This window comes from Nelusetta ayraudi, unplaced genomic scaffold (assembly GCF_046127955.1).
Source record: "Nelusetta ayraudi isolate G7.1 ecotype Tasmania unplaced genomic scaffold, CSIRO-AGI_Nayr_v1 ptg000011l, whole genome shotgun sequence".
NCBI classification, from domain to species: Eukaryota; Metazoa; Chordata; class Actinopteri; order Tetraodontiformes; family Monacanthidae; genus Nelusetta; species Nelusetta ayraudi.
This window is the reverse complement of record NW_027466061.1, coordinates 16,654,550-16,677,264: the sequence shown is the minus strand read 5'-3', so window position 1 is coordinate 16,677,264 and position 22,715 is coordinate 16,654,550. Positions and strand designations below refer to the sequence as shown.

General features: G+C 43.1%; 2 protein-coding genes and 2 long non-coding RNA genes across 4 annotated transcripts; 2 read left to right on the top strand and 2 right to left on the bottom strand.

The window, feature by feature from the left end:
* Positions 1-1,154: 1,154 nt before the first annotated feature.
* On the bottom strand, positions 1,155-8,491 carry LOC142885213 (desmoglein-2-like protein). The gene is made up of 14 exons (XM_076021459.1): positions 8,298-8,491; positions 7,640-7,726; positions 6,929-7,084; positions 6,671-6,812; positions 6,421-6,584; positions 6,010-6,144; positions 5,731-5,916; positions 5,331-5,614; positions 5,095-5,237; positions 4,780-4,992; positions 4,287-4,517; positions 3,900-4,027; positions 3,481-3,774; positions 1,155-3,323 (listed from the first exon to the last, which is right to left on the bottom strand). Exons 1-14 carry the CDS (start codon positions 8,346-8,348, stop codon positions 2,367-2,369), a joined length of 3,171 nt encoding a protein of 1,056 aa, XP_075877574.1. The 5' UTR covers positions 8,349-8,491; the 3' UTR covers positions 1,155-2,366.
* LOC142885218 (uncharacterized) lies at positions 7,952-22,385 on the top strand. The gene is made up of 2 exons (XR_012926269.1): positions 7,952-7,981; positions 22,020-22,385. It is a non-coding gene; the product is annotated as an uncharacterized LOC142885218 (long non-coding RNA).
* Positions 12,488-13,403, bottom strand: LOC142885219 (uncharacterized). Its single transcript, XR_012926270.1, has 2 exons — positions 13,270-13,403; positions 12,488-12,953 (listed from the first exon to the last, which is right to left on the bottom strand). It is a non-coding gene; the product is annotated as an uncharacterized LOC142885219 (long non-coding RNA).
* On the top strand, positions 13,464-22,355 carry dsc2l (desmocollin 2 like). Its single transcript, XM_076021461.1, has 16 exons — positions 13,464-13,668; positions 13,819-13,909; positions 14,080-14,276; positions 14,372-14,470; positions 14,720-14,875; positions 17,003-17,147; positions 17,233-17,387; positions 17,501-17,635; positions 17,724-17,909; positions 18,008-18,255; positions 18,444-18,586; positions 19,427-19,642; positions 20,261-20,482; positions 20,776-20,891; positions 21,020-21,319; positions 21,677-22,355. Exons 1-16 carry the CDS (start codon positions 13,630-13,632, stop codon positions 21,872-21,874), a joined length of 2,646 nt encoding a protein of 881 aa, XP_075877576.1. The 5' UTR covers positions 13,464-13,629; the 3' UTR covers positions 21,875-22,355.
* Positions 22,386-22,715: the final 330 nt, after the last annotated feature.

The window sequence follows — 22,715 nt, the reverse complement described above, 5'->3', positions numbered from 1 at the left end:
TTGAAACTGCAGCTTGCACTCTCAGAATTTACACTTCAAAACAGAAGGTCCGCTATCAGATTAGACTATCAAACGGCAGCCGCAGCCCATCTGCGCACCACATGACTGGGTGTGTGACACAGCGGTACGTTTGTTTTATAGCAGTACCTTTTACCGCCATATACAGTGGTGAAACGTATTATTTCGTGAGCACACTGTGGTGGAACTGATAAGTCAAGCCTTTCAGGCAGACATGAGTAATTTGAAAGCACCCTCAACCGTAATAATCAGCTGCTTCCAAATAAGATGTATATTATATATTATATATTTTTTTAATTGTCTTTAATGACAGTGGCTAAAATCTCATAGCCGCATCAACAATTTTAGGGGGTGAGCGGGTGGAAGAACCTTTAACAACTTTAAATGGCCTTGGCAAATCTTCAGCCAAATCTTTAGGGCTAGTGAGTGACAGAGAGAGGCTAGTCAGACAGAAATTCCCTGCAGGCTGAAAGGTCAGGAATGAATTTCAAGTGAATACCTCCACAAAGTGCAGGCTCTATGTTTGAATAGTTCGCAAATGTGCAAGTGACAGGACGAATCTAAGTGTTTTTTTTTTTCCTTTTTTTGTTTCACTGGTCCGGTAGATTCTACCTGTCCAACTGTTTGTCTGGTGGCAGCTTATAGCTTATTCCTTAAAACTTTAAAGGCATTGATTTATTGTTGTATTCCGCTGGAGTTAATCTATATTGACATAAAAGTTGTCACGCAAAAAGGAAAGTTTGTTTAGGTGACATCCTGTCTCTACTCGTTACAACACAGACGAAGGTGTGCGTGGCACTTCAGTCTCACCCTTTCACAAGGTCATAAGGATACAGGGCTTAACTGAAGTAAAGTATGCAGTGTTTGCTGTTTGAGTAATTGTACCGCTTGTTCAAACAATATAGTAAAATTAGCCACGTCCCGCGCTTTAATGAAAATAAATGTTACAATGGACCCACATAAGCTAAAAACACCACTGAAACTGTAATTTGTGGTAATATTTTTTTTTAATAATAAAAGACAAAAAGAAAATCATTGTCGCGTCCAATACTTCCCACTGCTGCTGATTCTACTATGTCAATGCTACAGAAGAGCATAACAAAGAAGCAGTAACATGTAGTAAACTAGCACAGACGGTACATTCAGCATTAGTAAGAACAACGGTGTGGGTGTCTACACCAAATGTTTTCAGTGCTTGGCAGGCACAGTTTTTATTACCCCATCATTCTTTCATCCCTTGATTACAATACAGTATCACCCACACACAAGTGCAAGAACACATTCAAAGTCTCTTTCTGTATTCATGGAAAAATATACATTTCTAAAAAAAAAAAAGAAAAAAAAAGAAAAAGACCCAGGCGTTTCTGTGCTTACAATTTGGCATTAAAGTACATGTTAGAGAGCGAAACGCTAAAAAAACAAGCAAACAAGTGCAGCAGTAAAATATGCAACCTCTGCAGTATTGCAGACTTTATGGCCTGTAAATAAAATGGCGGCTCCTAATTACAACAGTAATGTTGGACTTTCACCTCCCTCTTAGTGCAGTGAGTCATTTAAGTAGTTAATTTTTGCCAGACGTTGCTCCTCACTTGACAGTTCATAACATTTATCAACATTGCCATGGAAGCCACCAATACACAAATTTGGTTACAGTAAAAAACAAAACAAAACGTTGAACTGCCAGTGTACAAAACAAGCATATATATTACATATTCTATGTTTTTTTATGTTTAGTGTTCAAGCATCGATATCTGAATCTCAATCAACACATAATTAAAGAGTTGTGAACAAACATGCAGCCTCCATATGGACGAGTCCAACCCAAACCGGTACAGTGGCTGTGCGGCCAAGAGTTTTGTTTGCTCTCTGCTGTTGCAACGCGGCCTTTGTTTGAATGATGGGGGTAAAAGGGTTGCAAAGTTCGTGGGATGGGGAAGTGTAAACTGGAGGTCAGACTAGTTTCATTCTGTCCTCTTCACTGTCTCCACCCATGAGCAGTCGAGCACTCAAGATTACTACAGTGCCTTTCTAACACCAGTAATTTGGTGTCAACTGCTTAACCTTAAGTACAGCCAAAGGCTTTTTCCTCTGCTGCGGTTTTAAATGGGACTCATTACACAGATTTATTTTCATCTCAAATTCATATTTAGTTCAAATACTGCTTAAAGCTGGATTAGTCTTTCAGTTAATGTTGCTTTGTTGTAATTCCTATGCATATTTAATTAGACAAACAACAGTTTTTTAGTACAGCTTGCTGTTTCTAACCTGTTTCACTTGTTGCGCTGCTTTTAAATTTACAAGGAAAGATGCAGGTGTGAAAGTAGTGCACGTGCCAAAAAACCTGACTGTTAATGTTCTTGAGTTTCATTCAATATTTCTCTCTGCACTGACACCTTCTTATGTTGCACAACCACTCTCTGGCTACCTTGCGACTTAGGAGTGGTTAGACGGGCGGTATCGTCATTTGAACTAACGAAACCACGTGACGCCACGGACATGCCTGAACTTTTCACCTGCCGCCCTTGGCCACTGACTTCCAAGCCCTGCCCCGCTATTCCACGGTGCGTCTGAACATAGCTCTTTGACACTTGAGCCATCCGCTCACCACCCGAGGACCCGTTCTCCACCAGTATCTGCCTGGTAACGGTTCCCTGGGATGCCCTGGTCGCTGAACCACCGCCTTGGCTATCTACAAGAATCATGCCCTGCGGAGCTTGCAGGCCGCTGACCTGCACCATCCCCTGACTAAGCCCGACTTGACCAACAGCCTGCTGTGCGCCACCTGCCACAAGCACCACCTGAGCTTTGGGTTCAACCACATACATGGGTTGAGCAGTGTAGTACATTGTGGGCTGTTGTACAAGAACCGTCTGACTGGGAACCATGATCCTGTCCTGAACTGTGGCCAAACCATGGGATCTCTCAGTGATTGTCTCCTCTTGGAACATGGTGGAAGATCCAGGCGTGATGTTGGAGGAGTTGAAGGTGTGGTCCCTATCCCTGATTGATTCACTGTGAGTGTGGACATGCGTGTGGCTGGAGGTAGAGGGTCTGACAGGGGACGCCGGTCTAGGAGGCGGGATGGAAACCCTTGCATTCACGCTCTCGGTCACCAAGGCTGATCCCCGACAGATCTCAGCCAAGGTTTTAAATTTGGGCCCAAGATCATTGAGGAACGAAAGGTCATTGTCGTTCTCAAGAAGGCTACAGCAACCCACAGAACCTGTCGGGGACCCCCGACCCTCAAAGTCATAGACCAGCATAGAGTCCTTCGGTTGTGCCTGCTGTGCTGCATGGTTGGATTTCTGTCAACGAAAGAGTCAGAACAGATAGAGTCCGATGTTTACCTTATTATGTATAGAAAAAGGCAACCCCCCCAAAAAAAATAATTATCATAATGTTGGTATCACTTAGTAGACTATCATCAGACTTTGTGCTTCCATTGATAAAATGTGTACTCACGCTTATATAGTACTCCCCCAGGAAGTCGTCAGATAGCGCCATTCCATCGAAGGCTCCGAATTTGCTTTGGGAGTAAAAATGCTTTTGTCCGGTCACCATCCCACCTCCTACGTAGTCCCTACGCCCATGCAGTTGTTGATATCGGCTGGTCAAGTGCCTGCTTTCGGTTGTCATGCCACCTGCTCCTCCACACTCATGGGTTCCTCCTGGGACCCTTTTCCCTGCATATCCAGGGATATCCGTGACATCAATATGATGTTCAACTTCCACTGGGGGATTTATAAGAGGAATTGCCTGCAAGCAAAATATAAGGAAATATGGAAATTAAATTGTTTTTTTTTTCCACAATGAGCAATGTGTTTTTCAAGCTTCACCAAAACCAGGACTGCACGGACACCGAAAGACAAAGAAGAAAGTACCTTGTCTTCACCTTGTCCCTCTGTGTGATATGAGATCAGTTGCTGTTTTGTATCATAAGGAATAGCCTTCATGTTTTCAAGAGCTGCGGCACCTCCACACAAGCAAAACAGCAGCAGAAGTGGCACCACTGAAACACACACGATTTACACCATGTCAACAAAATGTCAAAAATAGAATTGTTTTAGAGGAAGGTGAGGTGAGGAAGTCTGAAGGGAAAGGGCTTGAAATTGCAAAAATGCATACTAGAGTCATGACCTAACTCACAAAAGGCCGCCTTTGACACACCCTTCTTGTGGTTACATCGACAAGCGTGCTGCAAGGTATGCTACAACTAGTTCTCATTGATTTTTTTCAGAGAACAGATAAATAGTTAAGGCTTTACTCACGAAGCAGCAGCAGCAGTCCCAGAAGCAGAAGCAAAACACCTGCAGCTCCAAAAGTTGTAGTTGCTTTACTGTGGGGCTTGCAGGTTTTGGTGTTTTCATCACAAGTGCAAACTACCACGTCCATCGTCTGAATGTCAGCGCATGATTTCCCCTGCTGGTCTTTGATTTCCATTGTCACCTTGTGAATGCCTGGCCACAATCTGGCCTGATCCCGCAGAATCACTGTGGTTTCTAATGAAAGACAACAAAAGGATGCAACAGAGTTTAGCTCTAGTGCATTCTGTCTATTTTATTGTAATACTGACTGAACTGTAAACATCGTTTTTTCCCAGGGGGTTAAACCTCACCACACACAAACATCTCTTAAAGAACCATAAATGCAGAAACATTAAATGCCTTGCATCTTTCTTAAATGTCTTCTCATATTAACCCTTGGTTAGGTGGAGAGCTAAAAAAAACAAACAGTTATTGGCAGGTAAAGTGACAATCTTACCATTAAATGGCTCAACATTCCAGCTCGTGCCTTCAACCATAGTAAACTGAAATGGTGCAGAATTAGGAAATTCATCCTGATCTACAGCCGTGACATAGATGAAGTTATCCTCGTAGCACATGGTGTGAGTTGTGGACGTCAGAGTGGGACAGTGATCGTTGAAATCCTCAACCTGGATGGCTATTGTCCCAGTGGCAGTTTTGGAAGGGACCTCTGCAAGACAGTTGAAATAATTAATATAATTAATTAATATAATAATTTTGACTTGTTCTGCACCTTGCTAGTCGCCAGGGACAAATTATCTCGGAAACTCACCATTGGTGATGCAGATAATTTTGCTGATGTATGTTCCATTGCGCAAGTACTTGGATTCTCTGTCAGGCAATTTGCTCAGCCTGATATCAGCTGTCCTTTCATCAACAATCAACCAGTTGTCAATGTCTTGAAATTTGGCATACCTTTTAAGTACAAGATACACATTTGTAGGGATAAAATTCAAAAAGACATTGTTTCAAAATACAAAGTTGTACAATCATGTTGCGCATCTTTACCTAACATTGGTGGCTATCTCTGAAGTATCAGTGTCAATTGCAGCATAGGTGGTGATGATTCGGTTTAGGTTGATGGAGGTTTGGTCCTCTGAAATTGTCACCACTTTGACAATGGGCTGGAATCGAGGACCCTCATTTTGATTGACTACATTGATTGTAATGGGGTAATATTTCTGGGAGATGCTGTCACCTCCTGACACTGAGCTACTGCCAAAATTGTACTCGGCTTTGTTGGAAACAGCCACCCTCAAGTTGACAACCTTCAGTTCTTCATAGTCCAGGGGCTAGATATTCAAAGACAAAGCACAGATTAAAGGGAGTTGATGCTGGTGTGTGCGTGCCGTGTGTTTTATTACACTTCCTTTTTTAATATATTTATCTGAGAATCCAACTCCTTCACCTTGTGAATCATGATGATTCCTTCATTGGTCTTGGAATCTGTGGTTATGCTGAAAAAGCCTGCTTCATTTCCAGAAACAAATTTGAAGACAGCCAGCCAGCTGTCAGTGTATATTATGTCCAGATCAACAGCTTTGATCCTCAGCACTTCCACACCCACAGTGTTCTCTTGCACGCTGCCAACATACTGCAATCAGCAACAGCTGCTTTAGAAAATCTCTTAAAGAACACAATACAGAACAATTGAAAAGAAATGGAAATAAAAGTATGTAAAACCCACAGATTCTTTTTCCAAGGTAGGAACATTGTCATTTATGTCCATAATATTGATGGTAATTTCTCCAGTTCCCGTGTTTCCTCCAGCACGGCCTCCCAAGTCTGAGGCTTTTATAATCAGCTTATATGTGTCTTTCGTCTGATAAAGTAAAGAGAACAGACTAGATGCATTAGAAGACATTTTCAATTGCTTGCAGTGAGAGCAGGGTGACTTGTGAAAAACTATTAAAATGTATTCACACAACGCCTGCTTCTCACGGACTGTGACAACTGCATTAACACAAATCACTCAAATAAAGTTGATATGGCATGTGATATGGCCCGCTAGCAAAAATAACAGCTGAAAAAAACAACAGTATTATCGTTTGATAAGGTGAACCAGAGCAAGAGAAGAATTTCATGATTGTTAAGTCACCTCTCGATCCAGAGTGTTTCGCTGAACAAAGACTTCTCCAGTCAGAGGGTTGATGGAGAACATGCCAGCAGAGTTGCTCTGTCCATCAATACTATAAAAGATCTTGGAGTTAAGCGTGTTTTCCTCGTCGTCATCAGTAGCTATCACTTTCATCACCACGGTACCTAGAAAAATTCCACCAGCATTAATTAAAATGAAACATTTCGGTGAGATATATCTAGATGTAATCAAGTGTGTAGACTTGACATACGTGCTGCACTCGCTTCGCTGACAGATCCAACTTGCTGCATCTTAATGACCGGCGTGCAGTCATTCACATCAACAACAGTTATGTTGAGGATAATATTCTTTTCAGCAAGGGTGAGGTCCGTATATTTTGCTATACCTTTTAACTACAGGAGGGAAAGGGGAATTTTGTGACTTATTATATTTCCATGAGGCGCAACTTCAAAATCTAAGCTGCAAATTTTATAGTATTTACAAATGGGATGTAGGAAAAGGCTTTTACTTGGTATCTAGCAATTTTCTCTCTGTCAAGAATGGAGTAGACTCTCACAAAGCCAGTTTTACGGTCAATACCAAACACATTTTTAGGTTCCTCGTCCACACCAGGTCCTGACAGAAAGTACAGTATCTCGGTAAAGTTCTCTTTATCTGAGCGGATCTGGAAAACAGAAAAAAGAAAGTTGATTAACCTGAATAGCAATCGTTGTTGTTGTTGTCGTTGTTGTTTTTACATTCAAATTAACTTTGGTTTGCATTGTTTTCTGTGTCACTAGGATCACACCAATAGCATTTCAGCTTGCACAATTCTTTGTTCAGACAAAGCTGGATGATGGTATTTGCACTGAGAGCAACACTGCACTGCGGTGACTCAGGGGTCAGCTCAGTCAAAATATCGCTCAGAGGCGACAAAGGTATCAATCACGTTAGCCGAGAGAGAAGCGTAGATATGTCTTGTAACTTAAAAAACAGGAGTCGGTGTGTTTACTCGTCACAGACATATTCATCATGTTTCCTTAGATGACTCATAAATGTGGACGCTTGCCAGTGTCTGGCACACAAGTGAGAGAGAACGGAACCTGAAGGCCCATACGTTTTCACATGTTAATAACATTGTTATTACGCCATTGCAATTGTACAGAGGGAATGTTGCTATACCTGCATTTAAACATGCATAAACTGAACAAACTACCATAGAACACTGACGTATACGCACTTTTGCAATTTGCTCAAATGTGGTGTAGTCATGGTTCTCTTCGAGCCGCCTGGGAGCAGCGATCCACTCTGCGCTCAAGAGAACAATCTGTGGGTTAAGGAAAATGTTTCTGGTTTTTTTTAGATGACAAAGGGAAAACAAAACAAAACAAAAACTGGCTAGATGTACACATGAAGGGTTAACTGTAATGCTCTACTTCACGACAGGAAACAAGGTAATATTTGACCCTAACCCTAACCCTAACCCATAATTAAAACGGTGATGGCCAGAAATCTGAAAAACATGAAAAATCCTCTGCAAAACCGCGCGCGCGCGCGCGCGTGTGTGTGTGTGTGTGTGTGTGTGTGTGTGTGTGTGTGTGTGTGTGTGTGTTCCCACTACCAGGATTTAAGGCGAAACAAAACGAGAACTTGCCCAGCTTGAGAAACAGACAAAAAGCAAGTGGTCAACAGTCACCGTGTGAAGAAGGGCGCTGAGTGTTTCATATGTGAAACTGCGGACCAACAAAGTTATTGATATATATATATATTTTTTAATTTTCTAGTTTTTAGTAGGCGCGCGTTTGCGTCGGAAATCCCACTGCGGAAGAGCGAGAAGAGATCCACTGCTTCTTCTTTCTCCTCACACACCTTCAGGGGAGAGGCTGTAGTCTGCTTACCGTTAGAAAGAGCACAGTGAAGAAAAGGCTACACTTCGTCGGCGGAGCCATCAGCTTGAGGAAAGCGGGGAGTGGTGGGGGGAAAAGAGAGGAAAAACAACCGTTCCGATTCTCGTTCTGTTTAGAGATGAAATCGCGTCTACTTCACGTTTTAGTTTCCCGTCGGACTGGAGCGGACTGTGACCCTACAGTGACGGGGTGGGGACTTTTTTCTTTTTTTTTCTCTCTCTCTCTCCGGCGATAGGCGGTTCCTCTCGGTTGGCTTGATAGCTCACCGGCTTTTACTGATAACAGGCGGCGAATGGAGGCGGTGCTCACTGCTTGCATAGTTGTAATATTTGCGAAAGCGACATTGTCTGCGGCTTCAAGGGGACGCAAGACAGGCTGGACTGGAAGACGAACACGACTGTTGTCCGAAAATGTTTTCTGGCAAACTTTTGGACTTCACAATGTGTCATGTATAGAGATATTAAAATCAGGCATCTGGTTTTGTACCGTTAGTTCTTTGGCATAAATCGGTCTGGACTATGGACCACTGATTCATTGAATTGACTTTTTCTGTCCTGTTATGCGGACGCAACTCTAGTTTCATTATTAAGCATACGTGTGGAAAATAAGGCAGGTGGTCAAAAGTGTTGAAGAAATCTATTAATATGCATGAAAAGGCCTGATTAATCATTGCTATATTCGTATTGGAACATGTGCCTAAAACACATTTGTCATTACTGTGCCACTTTCAATTGTAATTTAAAAAAAATTTAAAGTTGTTGTTTTTTTTTTATTTTTTTTTTTATCTTTACTTTAATTTGTTTATCTTTTAATGTTTACGCACACCAAACAATGAGGGCCGCTAAACTGCATTTAATGTTTGTTTTTTGTTTTTTTTAAATGACAATAAAATTTCTATTCTATTCTCTGAATCTTAATGTGCAAAGCAGCTTTCACTCTCCCTTGTAAATCCTGACTGAGGCCCATGAAATTCCTGAGCGCTTCACCTCTGTTTCTCCCGTCACCAAAACACTCGGCTGTGAACTGGACTGACAATGTGTTTCTGTGTGCCCATGCGTGTGTGTGTGTGTGTGTGTGTGTGTGTGTGTGTGCGCGTGTGTGTGTGCATGTGTGTGTGTATGGGCGCGCATGGGAGCCCTTGCGCAGTCAGAGTTTGTGTTGCCAAGTAACATGAAACTTTAACTCCTGCTGTCCAAAGGTGTGTGGGAGAGGAAGCTCATATCAGTTGTCGCTTGCCAGACAAGGCCATTCGTTTGTGAATAGAACCTTACAGCATTTAGTTGTGAATATTTTTCTACTTTTGGCTTATTCAACATTATTTTACAAGACCAATTGACACTCATAACCAGGTCTTTAAACAGATTTTCCAAAGCATTTCTAATTCATGCGATGTCTATTGAGAGTAATGTTGCCCACTGAAATGATCAACACCCCCTGACACTCACCCTCAGAGTTGAATCACTCATCTGTGTGCTTTCTCTGATAGTTCTTACTGTGGGGTGTTTCCTTCACATTAATCTATAATTTTTCATGGTGAGTATCGGCGAGCAAGTCGATGGGCGGGTTTTCATTTTGCCATGCATGTGACCAATATGGGAGTTCCACGACGAAAAAAAGGGCTGAACTCTGCCATGCGCTTTGCCAACTGCCCTAGTCATGGTTTCACGTGGAATGAAACCATGTCATTGTCTTTTGTTATTACTCTTTATATATTTTCAAGTTTCTGGTCTCCATCTGATTTTTATTCCACGTGAAACCATGACCACACACACACACACACACACACACACACACACACACACACACACACACACATATATATATATATATATATATATATATATATATATATATATATATATATATATATATATATATATATATATATATATATATATATATATATATATAAGCTGATTACATACATATATATGTATATATATGTGTATATATATACTGCGTTCCAAATTATTATGCAAATGATATTTTTCTCTGATTTTCCTAAATAGTCAATATAAATGAAGTCATCATAATTTTCAAGTCATCAACCTTTGTAGTACAATTCGAATGTCAGTGAACGAACCTCTCAAAGATAACAGTATTTTTTTCAAAAATAAAAACTTAAAATGCCTTAAAATGCACTGTTCCAAGTTATTATGCACAACAGAGTTTCAAGCCATGTTATTGTTGTAAAGAACTCAAAATGGTTTATTTGTTAAATTAGAAGCAATAGTAGGTCATATTTACTGAAAATCAAAAGCTATTTCAATCAAAACATCTTAATTTGGTCAAGGTACATTTTAACATAGGACCCCTTATTTGATGAGCTTCACAATTCTAACATCCATTGAACTTATGAGTTTGTGCAGAGTTTCTGCTTGAATTTATTTGTATGATGTCAGAATAGCCTCCCAGAGTTGCTGTTTGGATGTGAACTGCCTCGCGCCCCCACGGATCTTGCTTTTTTTTTTTTGCTTGAGGATGCTCCAAAGGTTCTCAATAGGGTTGAGGTCGGGAGAGGATCGGGGAAACACCATGAGTTTGTCTTCTTTTATGCCCATGGCAGCCAGTGATGCAAAGGTATTCCGTGCAGCATGAGATGGTGCACTGTCATGCAGGAAGATGATTTTGTTACGGAAAGCACAGTTCTTCTTTTTATTCATTGGTCAGTCAGAAACTCCACATCCTTTACAGAGGTCATTTTCACACCTTCAGGAACCCTAAAGGGGCCAACCAGCTCTCTCCCCATGATTCAGGCCCAAAACATGACTACGCCACCTCCTTGCTGATGTCTCGGCCTTGTTGGGACATGGTGGCCATTCACCAACCATCCACCACTCCATTCATCTGGACCATCCAGGGTTGCACAGCACTCATCAGTGAACAAGACAGTTTGTAAATTGGTCTTCATGTATTTCTGGGCCTACTGGAGCTGTTTCTGCTTGTGAGCATTGTTCATGGTGGCCGAATGGAAGGTTTATGCATAACTGCAAGCCTCTGGAGGGTCCTACACCTTGAAGTTTGCAGGACTCCAAGGGCACCAGCAGCTTCAAATACCTGTTTGCTGCTTTGTAATGGCATTTTAGCAGCTGCCCTCTTAATCTGACGCATTTGTCTGGCAGAAACCTTCCTCATTGTGCCTTTATTTGCACGAATCTGTGTGTGCTCTGAATCAGCTACAAATCTCTTAATAGTACGATGATCATGCTTAAGTTTTCATCAAATATCAAAGGATTTCATACCTTGTCCAAGGCATTTAATTAACTATTTCACGCTTTTCGGCACTAACGAGAATCTCATTAGCGCCATATTGTGTTCCCATATTGCTTGAGAATGGTGGTCTGCTTAATAATGTGGAATGTCCTTAAGTAGTTTTTGCTTTAATTAGACTAACCTGGCAATCTAATTGACACAGGTGTCTGAGATTGATTTCACTGACCCAAAGAAGTTTTTAACTGGAGGAAGTTGCTGAGTTATTGGTGGTCTTGTTGCAGATGCTCCCCAGAACTGTCAGTCCTTGCTAGACAACTCAAAAATAAGACAGCCATCAGCAGAGAGCAATCATTCGCTGAGAAAAAAAAAAGTCTCACTGAAATGTAACCCATCACACATGACATGCGCGCCACACCTCACCGCCCGCAGGCACTCAGCTGTGTGGAGGGGGAAGGGTTGTTTCATCAGGTGCACTCCAAACACTTTCTCAGGTCAGGAGTATGCCAACAGCTGTTGTACACAAAACCTTGCGAAACCGAATGAAAACTCTGAAGTGATGCCAAGCAAATCAACAGCCTTTATTGCGAGTTTGTTTTTTGCGATTTTATACTTCCTCTTATTTATGAAGCGCTTATGTCTGCATATGTTTGCATGTAAATGTCTGTCAAAAAAAAAATTGACGCTGGTGATAACTTTGTATTAACACGATGAGGAGTCATGGGCAAGTAATTGTGACGTAAGCAGTCCTCCTTTTTAGGATATTTCAAAACTGATAACATAATTTTATGTTCAACATTTTCATGCTGCTTGAACCATTGAACACACCTGTATTCCTGCTTACTTACCAGACTTAGTCATGGTGACAGGGCGGGGCTCCCATTGTGGCCAAATAGGTGAGCAGCTTTCACTGTGTGCACTGCATACAAAATGAAACCTGACCACTAGAATTTGTTTTTACTTTTGCCTGAGTATTTCTTACTGGGAGTAGGGATGGAGGCGTGACCTCTTGTATATTTACTAAGGAGACTTGGACCTTTTTTGAGCGTTTCATTAAGGTACACGCCCTGCCTGAGAGTCTTCCGGCCATTTTTCTCACCTTTCCTGTTTCTGTCGAGCCTCGCTGCTCAAATTCTGCTCTTTGGTGCAGTGACTTCAGGGTGAGCCTCGGACATGTTTGAAAAGAATGTGCAGGCCCTGTGTCCACTCCGGCAGCTTTCCCTTCCCTTTATCAGCAGTTTAGAGAGATAGGGAGTGCTTCGACTTTGGGAAGGGAGCCTCCCACATGGCGGCTCTACTCAGCACACACATTCCTGTGGTGCCGAGAGAGGAGTTCAGTTGTGTTCCTACTACCACAATGCTTCAGTGGAGCTGCAGGAAGACATGGGAGGGGCTCCCTCTCAGGGGTTAATCCCCTGCAGACCTGGGGAGAAATGTCTAGTGGATAAACAGGGAGGGAAAAGAGACTTTGACTAACGACTTTGGCAATTTTATGAACTACTATGCATTTACCCAGTGAGCTCTTTACAGTGGACAATTTGTTTGGATTGCTATGACTAAGTCGTGTTGTTCTGCAAAAGTTTTTTCAGCTCATCACAAAATGTATATCTGAAAACTAAGGAACTAAAATAAATAAATAAATAAATGGATACAAAAAAAAAAAAAAAAAAAAAAAAAAAAAAAAATCCAGGTTAATGCACTTCAATTTCTTGAACTTTCGGGAGTTGGCTCACGCACGCACGCACGCACTTACTCAGCCGCCGCGGAGGACGACCTGTCAAGGTGCTGCTCGGCTCCAGCGGATCAGGGTGGGGCAGGGCAGGCTAAGGTGTGTCTGCTGGGTTACGTGACTCACCGCTGCCTGGCGGTGTCAGACTTTGTGTTGTGTGTGAAGTCTTTAGGAGGAGGCAGTCAGCACGGGAGGAGGAGGAGGGTGGGGGAGACGAGCATTTTTCTCTGCTCCGTGTGTCGCCTTTTAACGCTGACGCCACTCAACCAGCGTCACTTTCGGCAGGTTTCCGTGAACCTGCGCCCGTCGACACCTGCTTCCTGCCGCCCTGTTGGGGGTCGAAGTCCGGCTGAAAGAAAAGTTTCCTTACACAGGGGGGAAAAAATGGCGAATGCTGTAATATTCGGTATCTTCCTGCTGCTGGTGAGTGCTCCACGCTTCCCCGTCCTGTCTTTATTTGAAAAGTGTCGGGAGCTTAGCCGGTGTTGTAATTCTTTTTCGGAGTTAAACTGAATTAGGTGGCGTAATTAAACGCCATTAAAACTCCGGTTGTCTCCGTCTTTCGTACCGCAGATCGGTTCCCGTGTTGAGTCTTGTTCCCTCCCGGAGTACCTTCACGTCAACGTTCCGCAGTTTTTTAAGGCTGGATACGTGATCACCACAGGTAGCCTTCGTCCGTCTCTATTATGAACAATGTTATCGTTTTTATGATAAGGGTTAAAAAAATATATATATATATATTAAAAAAAAAAGTCTGGTTCAAATAACTTTTAAGCTCACTGAATTTGGTATTTCTTCGCTCGCCTTCTCCCTTTCCCACCCGTGGTGTCACAGCGGACCTCTCGCAATGCGACGCCAAATCAATGCACCTAAGTTTGACGGACGACAGGTTCACTGTCACCCGTCGCGGGGAAATCGTGGCTGCGAGACCGGTGGCGGTGTTGGCGTCAAGGCGGACATTTTCTGTGTGGGCTGAGGACAGCGCTGGACCGAGGAGTGAGATGGTAGTTCACCTTGACTGCGCGACTCAGGTGATTGGCTCTCGAGCGCTAGGCTCCACACAGAGTGATCGCGAGGGAGAGTGGAGGGAAACGTGACTTATTTCTTTGTTTGCTTGCACTTGTAGGGCGAAGTGACGCTCAAGCGTGTCAAGAGACGGTGGGGTCCACCACCTTTCAACATCCTGGAGAACGACAATGGCCCGTTTCCAAAGTTCATTGATATGGTAAAAACCAAAACAAAAGAAAACGAATCCAGGATTATTTTATTTTTGCCTGGCTGACCCTCCCTTTCCATCACACCTTATTATATTCACAGCCCCTGTCACTCCCATCATTGACAAGACTTTTTTTTGGGTGATTAATGCAATGTATTGTCTCATATTTGTATTACTAACACTGTAGGTACGTAGATATATGAAGACTGTGTTTTTTATGTTTTCCCATACATGTGTTGGTTTTATTTCCTTTTGTAGATTGTGTCTGATTCCGCATCCACGCACACTGTGTACTACACAATTAGTGGGCCAGGAATTGATGAGGAGCCAACAAACGTGTTCTCTCTTGAAAGCAAGACTGGAAATTTTTTTATGCTCCAGCCTGTTGACCGTGAGCAGTATCCAGTATTTAATGTAAGTCTAACTTCACAATAATTCCTTGAGTTAATGCATTCATTTGAATTATTGTCATATCCATTGCCATGCATGCAGATAAAAGTTCCCATCACTGACACTGTAACTACAGTGGTTGCAAACATTAGCTTCACCCTAGAAGCGGAATATTTCATATTTTATCAAAATGTGTACTTTGAAATGTGAATTTATTTCAATCGATACACTGAATGTACTAGTTTCGGTTATTAAGTCACTGTGTTGCAGTGTTGTTTTTGGCAGGCATTTTAGATTTAGTTTTAGTCATTGTCTTTTGGACGAAATGCTTCTTCGTTTTAGTCACATTTTAGTCATTTTGTATCCTTGGTAGTTTTAGTCTAGTTTTAGTCGACTAAAACTGAAAAGGTTTTCGTCACATTTTAGTCATTTTGTATCCTTGGTAGTTTTAGTCTAGTTTTAGTCAACTAAAACTGAAAAGGTTTTCGTCACATTTTAGTCATTTTGTATCCTTGGTAGTTTTAGTCTAGTTTTAGTCAACTAAAACTGAAAAGGTTTTCGTCACATTTTAGTCATTTTGTATCCTTGGTAGTTTTAGTCTAGTTTTAGTCAACTAAAACTGAAAAGGTTTTCGTCACATTTTAGTCATTTTGTCTCTTTGATAGTTTTAGTCGACTAAAACTCAAATAGATTTTAGTCAATTTTTTGTCAACGAAATCACTAAAGGTTATGGTCCAGGTTCAGTTAGTTTTTTAAAAAGATGTTTATCAATAAGGCCAAAATTACATTGAATCCAAAAGTTGACTGGTCATATGAAGTGCAATTGAATTCATAAAGCAGTTCATTTGCCTAACGCTTTTGTAAAATAACTCATTCCTTACCACCACTTATCAGATTGATATGTCTCTAGCCTAGACTTCCCCATTGAGGGGAATCTGTTTATTACTATACTCTACAAGTTAAGAGACAAAATATTCTTTCTTTGGTTTTGTTTTTGAGAACCATCAAAAGTGCAATCACAAAGTCATGAAAACAGATATAACACTAGGCAATCAGAGGGGCACACACACACACACACACACACACACACACACACACACACACACACACACACACACACACACCAATAGTTCTGAGACCCATCAAAAGTGCAATCATGAAGTGATCTGAACAGATATTGTCATTGAAAGGCACATTGACCAACATCTGCTCAGCATTGTTTTAAAACAATATAGACACCAACACAGTCAACTAAAGCCTCCTTTATACTTAGTGGCATACTGGTGTACTACTTAGTAAATAGCAGATACACAAGCTCACCATGTGTTACGAATGTGATGCATGGTGAGCTTGTGTAGCTATTTACTGCATGCAACAAAATCAGGTTTAAGTATTTGCATCTGACGTCACCTTCATACGGAAGACAGTGCAGCGTTTGTGGCCGGAACTCTGTAACGTGACTCACGTCCCCTTGTGGCTTTAGCCTGAAGGCTATAAGGCTCGGCGTGCAATAATAAAGCATAAAACATAGCACAATAACTAACTTTAGCCCGTCGAAGCAACGCAGCTAGCCACCCGTCCCGTTTTCCCCAGAATTGTTCTCTTTTTTTCACCACCTGTCCCGGGAAAAATAAAATCTCTCCCGGGACACAATTTGTCACTCTTTTTAGGGAAATGACAAAACCTCATTTGATTTCCGTCTGTGGTCTCGGTAGGGTTTCCAACCCTTCCGTAAAATACGCGATTGTCCCGTATTTGGCAACTAAAAAACCTGTCCCGTAATTAACTGATACGGAATGCACTTCACTTTGTCCCATATATTTCGGGGACGCCTCCGCCCCCCGTCGTCGGCAGACTTGAGAAATCGGAAACCCGCCACCCCCGAGATGTCCCGGATTTGAAACTCTCGGAGGTGGCAACCCTACGTTTTCGTCTAGTCTCGTCTCGCCAACGAAAACGCACATTCGTCTCGTCACAATTTAGTCATCAAATACTTATGTTTGGCTCGTCAACGTCACGTCTTTGTCTCGAAAAAAAGGGGCGTTGACGAAATTATTTCGTCAACGTCATCGTCAACGAAAACAACACTGCTGTGTTGCACTGGTGTTTTAATTTCAAAGTGCATATTTAAAATGAACTTTTCTTTTACAGATGGTGGTTCAAGTTTATGATGTTGGAACCCATCGGGAGACGGACGACCCCTTGCCCATCGTCGTAGAAGTGGACGATGTGAATGATAATCCTCCAACAGTCGACGGTCCAATACTGTTCACTGTAGCTGAGAAAAGCGAAATAGGTGAGGAACAGGACATTAAAGAACTCTGCCAACCCCTTGTGTTTGACGGCAACAGTAAGGGATGTGATTGTTTGTAACTCCATAGGCACACTGGTGGGGACGGTAATTGCTTCGGACAGAGACCAAAAAGGCACTGACCATGTCAAGCTCAGGTATACTCTCCTAGACAGACTTGGCATGTTTAACATCGATTCTAAGACTGGTGACATCACCACAGCTACAAACACGCTGGACAGAGAGGTAAACATATATAAACTGTAATATGAAAATTGTTGACCTTGAAGTTTGTGTTGATCCTCTGCCATAACTTAGCTTCTTATTCACCTTTGTGTTGTGGCAAAAATTCCCTTCAGACTCAAGCAACATACTTGATCCCAGTTCAAATCGTTGACATGGACGGCAGACCGAAAGGTCTGCACACAACTGCAACGGCCACTATTTCTCTGTCTGACGTTAATGACAACCCACCGACCTTCAAGGAAAAATCGGTATGTGCTCTGCAATAACACTGTCTGAAGCAAAATGTCTACATTCTGTGCCAGTAAGAAGTCATTTAAGCTGCCCTCTCTTCCGTAGTACGCAGTCAGCGTCCAAGAGAATAGCAAGGAAAAACTCATCCTCCGAATTCCTGTTGATGACAAGGACATGATAAACACACCGAACTGGATTTCTCAATTCATCATAAAGAAGGGAAATGAAGGTGGACATTTTCGGATTGAAACTGACCACAAAACGAACGAGGGACTCCTCTATGTCACAAATGTGCGTGCACTTTTATTTTGCGGGGGGGGGGGGATTAATTCATTCAAGGTCACAGAATTGACCAGATGTGCACCCCACCGCCTCTCTTGTTTCCACAGGGTGTGGATTACGAAAAGAACAAGATCGTAAATCTTGAGATCATGGCACGTAATGAGGCAGATCTGACTGGCACCACTGCCCAGTGGAACTCCATCCCTATAAAGGTCACTGTTGGTGACGTGGATGAAGGCCCAGAATTCACCGCTCCCACTGTCCGCTTCCACGTCAGGGAGAACACAGCCAATGGCACGGTGATCGGAACTTACACGGCTGTCGACCCGGAGACAAAGAGCAGCAATGGCATCAGGTTAGTCAACGTACTTCATGTGTTTCACCCTCTCACCCATCCAAGCGGTGGCTGAATAATTGCTGAAAATTCTTCAGACCCTGCGTTTGCTTTGTGTTACTCGTGTTTAACACTGGAGGGCAGACTCTCACTGCTGAATGGAAGCGTGCGGCAGTCACTCACATCTTATTCCCTCCACTGCTTTTCAGTTATTACAAGGTCACAGACCCGGCCCACTGGATCAATGTTGACAAAAATACTGGACAGCTCAGGGTTGCAAACAAAATCGACAGGGAGTCAAAGTTTGTCCATGATGGAACCTACAACATCACCATGAAGGCTGTCGATGCCAGTAAGTTTCCAGCACAACTCCTAACTCTGGTTTTCAGTCATAACATGGGGACAAAAAGTCCACTTTTGCTTTAAAGTTACTCGCATCTTTTAAACTCTGTTGAAAAGCGCAGAAATTCCATCCCCCTTAAGTCTTCTGTCTTCCATTTTGTTTCTTCTCTCTGTTTTCTTCTTTCTTCCTGGTCGTCCAGACTTTCATCAGACTTTCTTAACGTGTGCTTTTAAACGCCGCGGATTACACATTTTCTTTTCCGCCTCATGTTGTGGTGTGGCTCTCCACCCACCGTCCGTCGATAGTCCCTGCCTGAGCAAAGCCGGCAGCTATGTTGTGTAGTGAATGACGTGAGAACACATTCGCTGAAAGGATTTGATGCAACGCGTTGCGCACGGTGACCCGCAGCTTTCACGTCTCAGTGGAAATGAGGCTTCCCGCCAAGAGACTTGATCAGAATTAGAAATTTCCAGTGAATCGACACGCCAGGAACTGGTCCAACCACAGACATGTCTTAACCAGAGACTCACCTGTTTATTAACAACTGCTGCATTCCAGTAAGAGGAGGCTCTGTTTGAGCTGGTTCATCATTCGCATTAATGGTACACTCAATTAGTCCAAGCTGTTGTTGCCTTGGCTAACTGCACTGTGAGCCGTGCTGTGATGTCAATATATGAGCAACAACACCTGTTTGGGTTTCCCTTCTGGTTCCTTCCCAGTTGGAACACGGCCCTCACTTGTTTCCTTCAGGTTTTAGCTTTTGAGATATTGTATTCATGAAGAAGATGTAGCATGTTGCTAACCGACTCCTGATAAAGTGGCGTTAATGTTGATGTGGCTTTACTAAAGGCATGAAGACGGGCACGGGAACGGTCATCATCGTGGTGGAGGACGTCAATGATAACAGGCCCACGGTCCTGCCGGGTGAGAAAGTGGTCTGCGAGAATGAAGACGACTCTGTGGTGATTGTCGCCGAAGACGCCGACCAGCCGCCCTTCTCTTCCCCCTTCATCTTCAGTATGCCTGCAGACAGCGACGGCAGATGGTCTTTGACAAGATTTAATGGTAGGTGGATGCTTTGATAGGAAGTCTTTCTCACAACGTTGTAACAGCAATAACTCCAACTTTTCTGGAACAAAAATGTCCTGGTGTGACATCACAGGGACAGGATTTACCTTCCTAATTCATCGCTCTGCCGAACTACGTTTAAATGTATGTATTGACCTGTCCAAACAGCAAGTGGCTGCAAGTGTCTCTGTCAGCAGCACAGCAGTTGATGTTTACTTGAAAAAAATCAGTTGTTTGTTGGGATTTTAGATTGAAGTGACAGGCAATTAAAAGGTTTGCACATCACCAGTAAATCAAATGTTGGAGTGCAACCTGTTCGTATGCTATTTAACTATTTGTGGTAGGTCCTGCTACTCAGTTTTCATTGTTAATAAATATTACATTTTTTAGATAAGTTTTTTGTGTTCCTATATAGTCTCGGTCATACAGGGTCGACACTGATGTAATGTAAATAACACTGCAGAAAGCTGATTGCAATGGCACACTGTTTGTTTCTGTTTTTAAAATAGAAATGGCACTTAAAAGCAGCCATGCTGTACACAGGACTGCAGCGTCTTACTGATTCTGACAAGATCACTTCTTTTCCACATTCTTAATTGCGTCCCTCCTCCCCAGACACGGCGGCGACGTTGACCCACACCAAAAACATTCCTACAGGGATACACGACGTCGACATAGACGTCCAGGATCAGCAGAGCCTCAGTGGAGTGCAGACGGTGAGAGTGAGGATCTGCGAGTGCAGGAACGGCGTCTGCTTGGCCAAGCAGAGATCGGTGACGTTCGGGCCGATGGGCTTACTGGCTCTGCTGCTTCCCCTGTTCCTCCTCCTGCTGCTCTGTAAGTCCGCCACTGTTAACATCCATGTCAACAGAACATTGTTGCCTGAAGAAAATGGCCCTGTTGCATGTGTAAAAAAAAGTGCAAGAGAAAGAATTGGAGAGTTTCACATTTTCCCCACTGAATGGAGCTTGTTATTTTTTTTAATGGCCGGTAATGAGCAGCGACATGCGGTGGGATCTTGAAGTGTGTCATGGCGTCGTGCTCTCCGTTGCGATGCTCATTCTGTGTGAAAGCGCTGTTTATTGCAAAAAAACACACTCATTTGTGACGCGCTGGCTTTGTCTCCGAAGGTTTACTGCTCATCTTCTTCTGCATGACCAAGGGAGAGAAGAGGCAAATCGACGATTCGGGAGATAGCGGCGGCATCCTGCTCAAATCAAACACAGAGGCCCCTGGGGAGGAAGTGGTAAGAACCGCGTTGCAGCCGCCGCTCTCGCCGAGGCCACTTTGCTTTATTGCTTCAGTTCCCCACCGTACGCTTTCTTTTTTTTTATATTTCAACGGCTTCCCGTTGCTTTTCTGTTTTGTGCGCAGGACGCAAGCCTCATTAATGTACCCACTATTGTGGACCCAGTGAGCAAGGGTTCAGTCAAGGGTCAGATGGTGAGTTCCGGATGGCACGACACCACCCTAGGCGGCCAAACCCAAGTGGATAACGGGTTTTATGAGTCCAACGTGCTCACAACAGACACGCAGGATTACTTTTCGGGCCGCTACGACAGCCAGTACGGGCAGCACCTGGTGAGCAGCGGCGTGGACATTGACAGCAGGTACCTGGCGCAGAACGCCGGCTTCCTGCACAACTGGCAGACCAACGGCCGCTACCTGCAGCAGGTAATGTTTCACAGTTGTAGCAGTTGTTACATGATATGACTGGGAGTGGGAGTCAAGGGGCCAATGGGAGCCGGCGTGGCACCTCGCAGTCCCCGAGGTTTAATAACTCTCATGCGTCTTATGATCTCTGTACTGACAGCCTTGATAGTGTCCTCCATGAAAGTTTAATATTTCCCCGCTTCTCCGGGAGATATATTAGTTCTCCAACTTGTTTGGCCGGTAGTCTGTAGCCCTGCAATATCTGACTGGCGGTCATATCCTGCTGTGTTATCACAAGGTTTAGTGTCTGGCCGCCCGTGGCCCCTGGCTGCGTCCACGCCGAGGTAAATAAAGAGCTTTTCTCCCTCGGCCTTTCAGAAAGTGGCCATCCTGGGATCGGAGGAGGACGCCCGCTACGCCGATGACATCACCCACTCCTACAGGTTCGAGGGGGTGGGCTCCCCGGCCGGCTCGGTTGGATGCTGCAGCGACCACGCCGATAACAATGACTTGAACTTCCTGAACCATCTCGGGCCAAAGTTTAAAACTCTGGCAGATGTCTGCACAAAGAAATGAACAATGCAGCACAAACAGGACGGTGTTTATGTCTCACTGTACAGGATGTGCGGAGGCCCAGTGGAATGCCCAGTGTGCTTCCCAACACAAACCAGTGTGTGAGCGTGTGCGCGCGTGCGTGTGTGCGTGTACTGCTCTGCTATAGCTTTTTTTTTTTTTTTTTAATCTTTTATGTCTTCGCTGCGCCTGGTAAGAAAGAAAAGTATTTTGCACTGAACACTACGCAATTGGTTGTACATAATTTGTTTTTGTGTTCGTCTTTGTCTTTGAGATTCTAGTTTTAACTTCATCTTCCGATGAGCTTACAAGCCCAAGTCCTTGTGAGGACGGTAAGGGCCTGGGCTTGCATGGTTTGGAAAGGCACTTGTTTTATATTCAAGGGTGCTGGTTTTAGTACTAATGGTTAAAAATGTGGGTATTTTGGTTATTCATATTTTCAGAGAAATTTAATTATGAAATGTCTGTAAGTGTATGTGTTTTTTTAAAGAAATAAACTAATGCCAATACTAAATTTCAGGAGAGTAAAAACTTCTTTCTATGTTGCACTTTGTTTGAATTAAATATTCATGTAGATAAATATTTGTAATCTACTGGCTTATAATGATAAAGAATTTCAACCAGCCTCTAGACAGTCTAGAGCCTGGTTCATTATCTAAATAAAAAAAGACACAAGATCAAGCTTGTATTGGATTGTTAGGACATGTTTATTCACTTTCAGTTGTGCAATGAAGATGCTTTGTTTCCAGTCTTCAAAGTGAAGTCATGACCAAGTGCAGTTATATTTTGCCGTTCTTTCTCTGACAGCATGAATCGTCCCGGTTTAAACCACCTTCCTGACCGT

Coding starts and splice junctions, on each gene's coding strand:
- LOC142885213 (XM_076021459.1), bottom strand. CDS start 8,348: ATGGCTCCGCCGACGAAGTGTAGCCTTTTCTTCACTGTGCTCTTTCTA. Junction 3,775..3,899: donor AGGGACAAGGTGAAGACAAG/GTACTTTCTTCT, acceptor TTTTGCTTGCAG/GCAATTCCTCTTATAAATCC. Junction 3,324..3,480: donor TGGGGGAGTACTATATAAGC/GTGAGTACACAT, acceptor TTTCGTTGACAG/AAATCCAACCATGCAGCACA.
- dsc2l (XM_076021461.1), top strand. CDS start 13,630: ATGGCGAATGCTGTAATATTCGGTATCTTCCTGCTGCTG. Junction 17,388..17,500: donor CAAACACGCTGGACAGAGAG/GTAAACATATAT, acceptor AATTCCCTTCAG/ACTCAAGCAACATACTTGAT. Junction 20,892..21,019: donor AGGCCCCTGGGGAGGAAGTG/GTAAGAACCGCG, acceptor TTTTGTGCGCAG/GACGCAAGCCTCATTAATGT.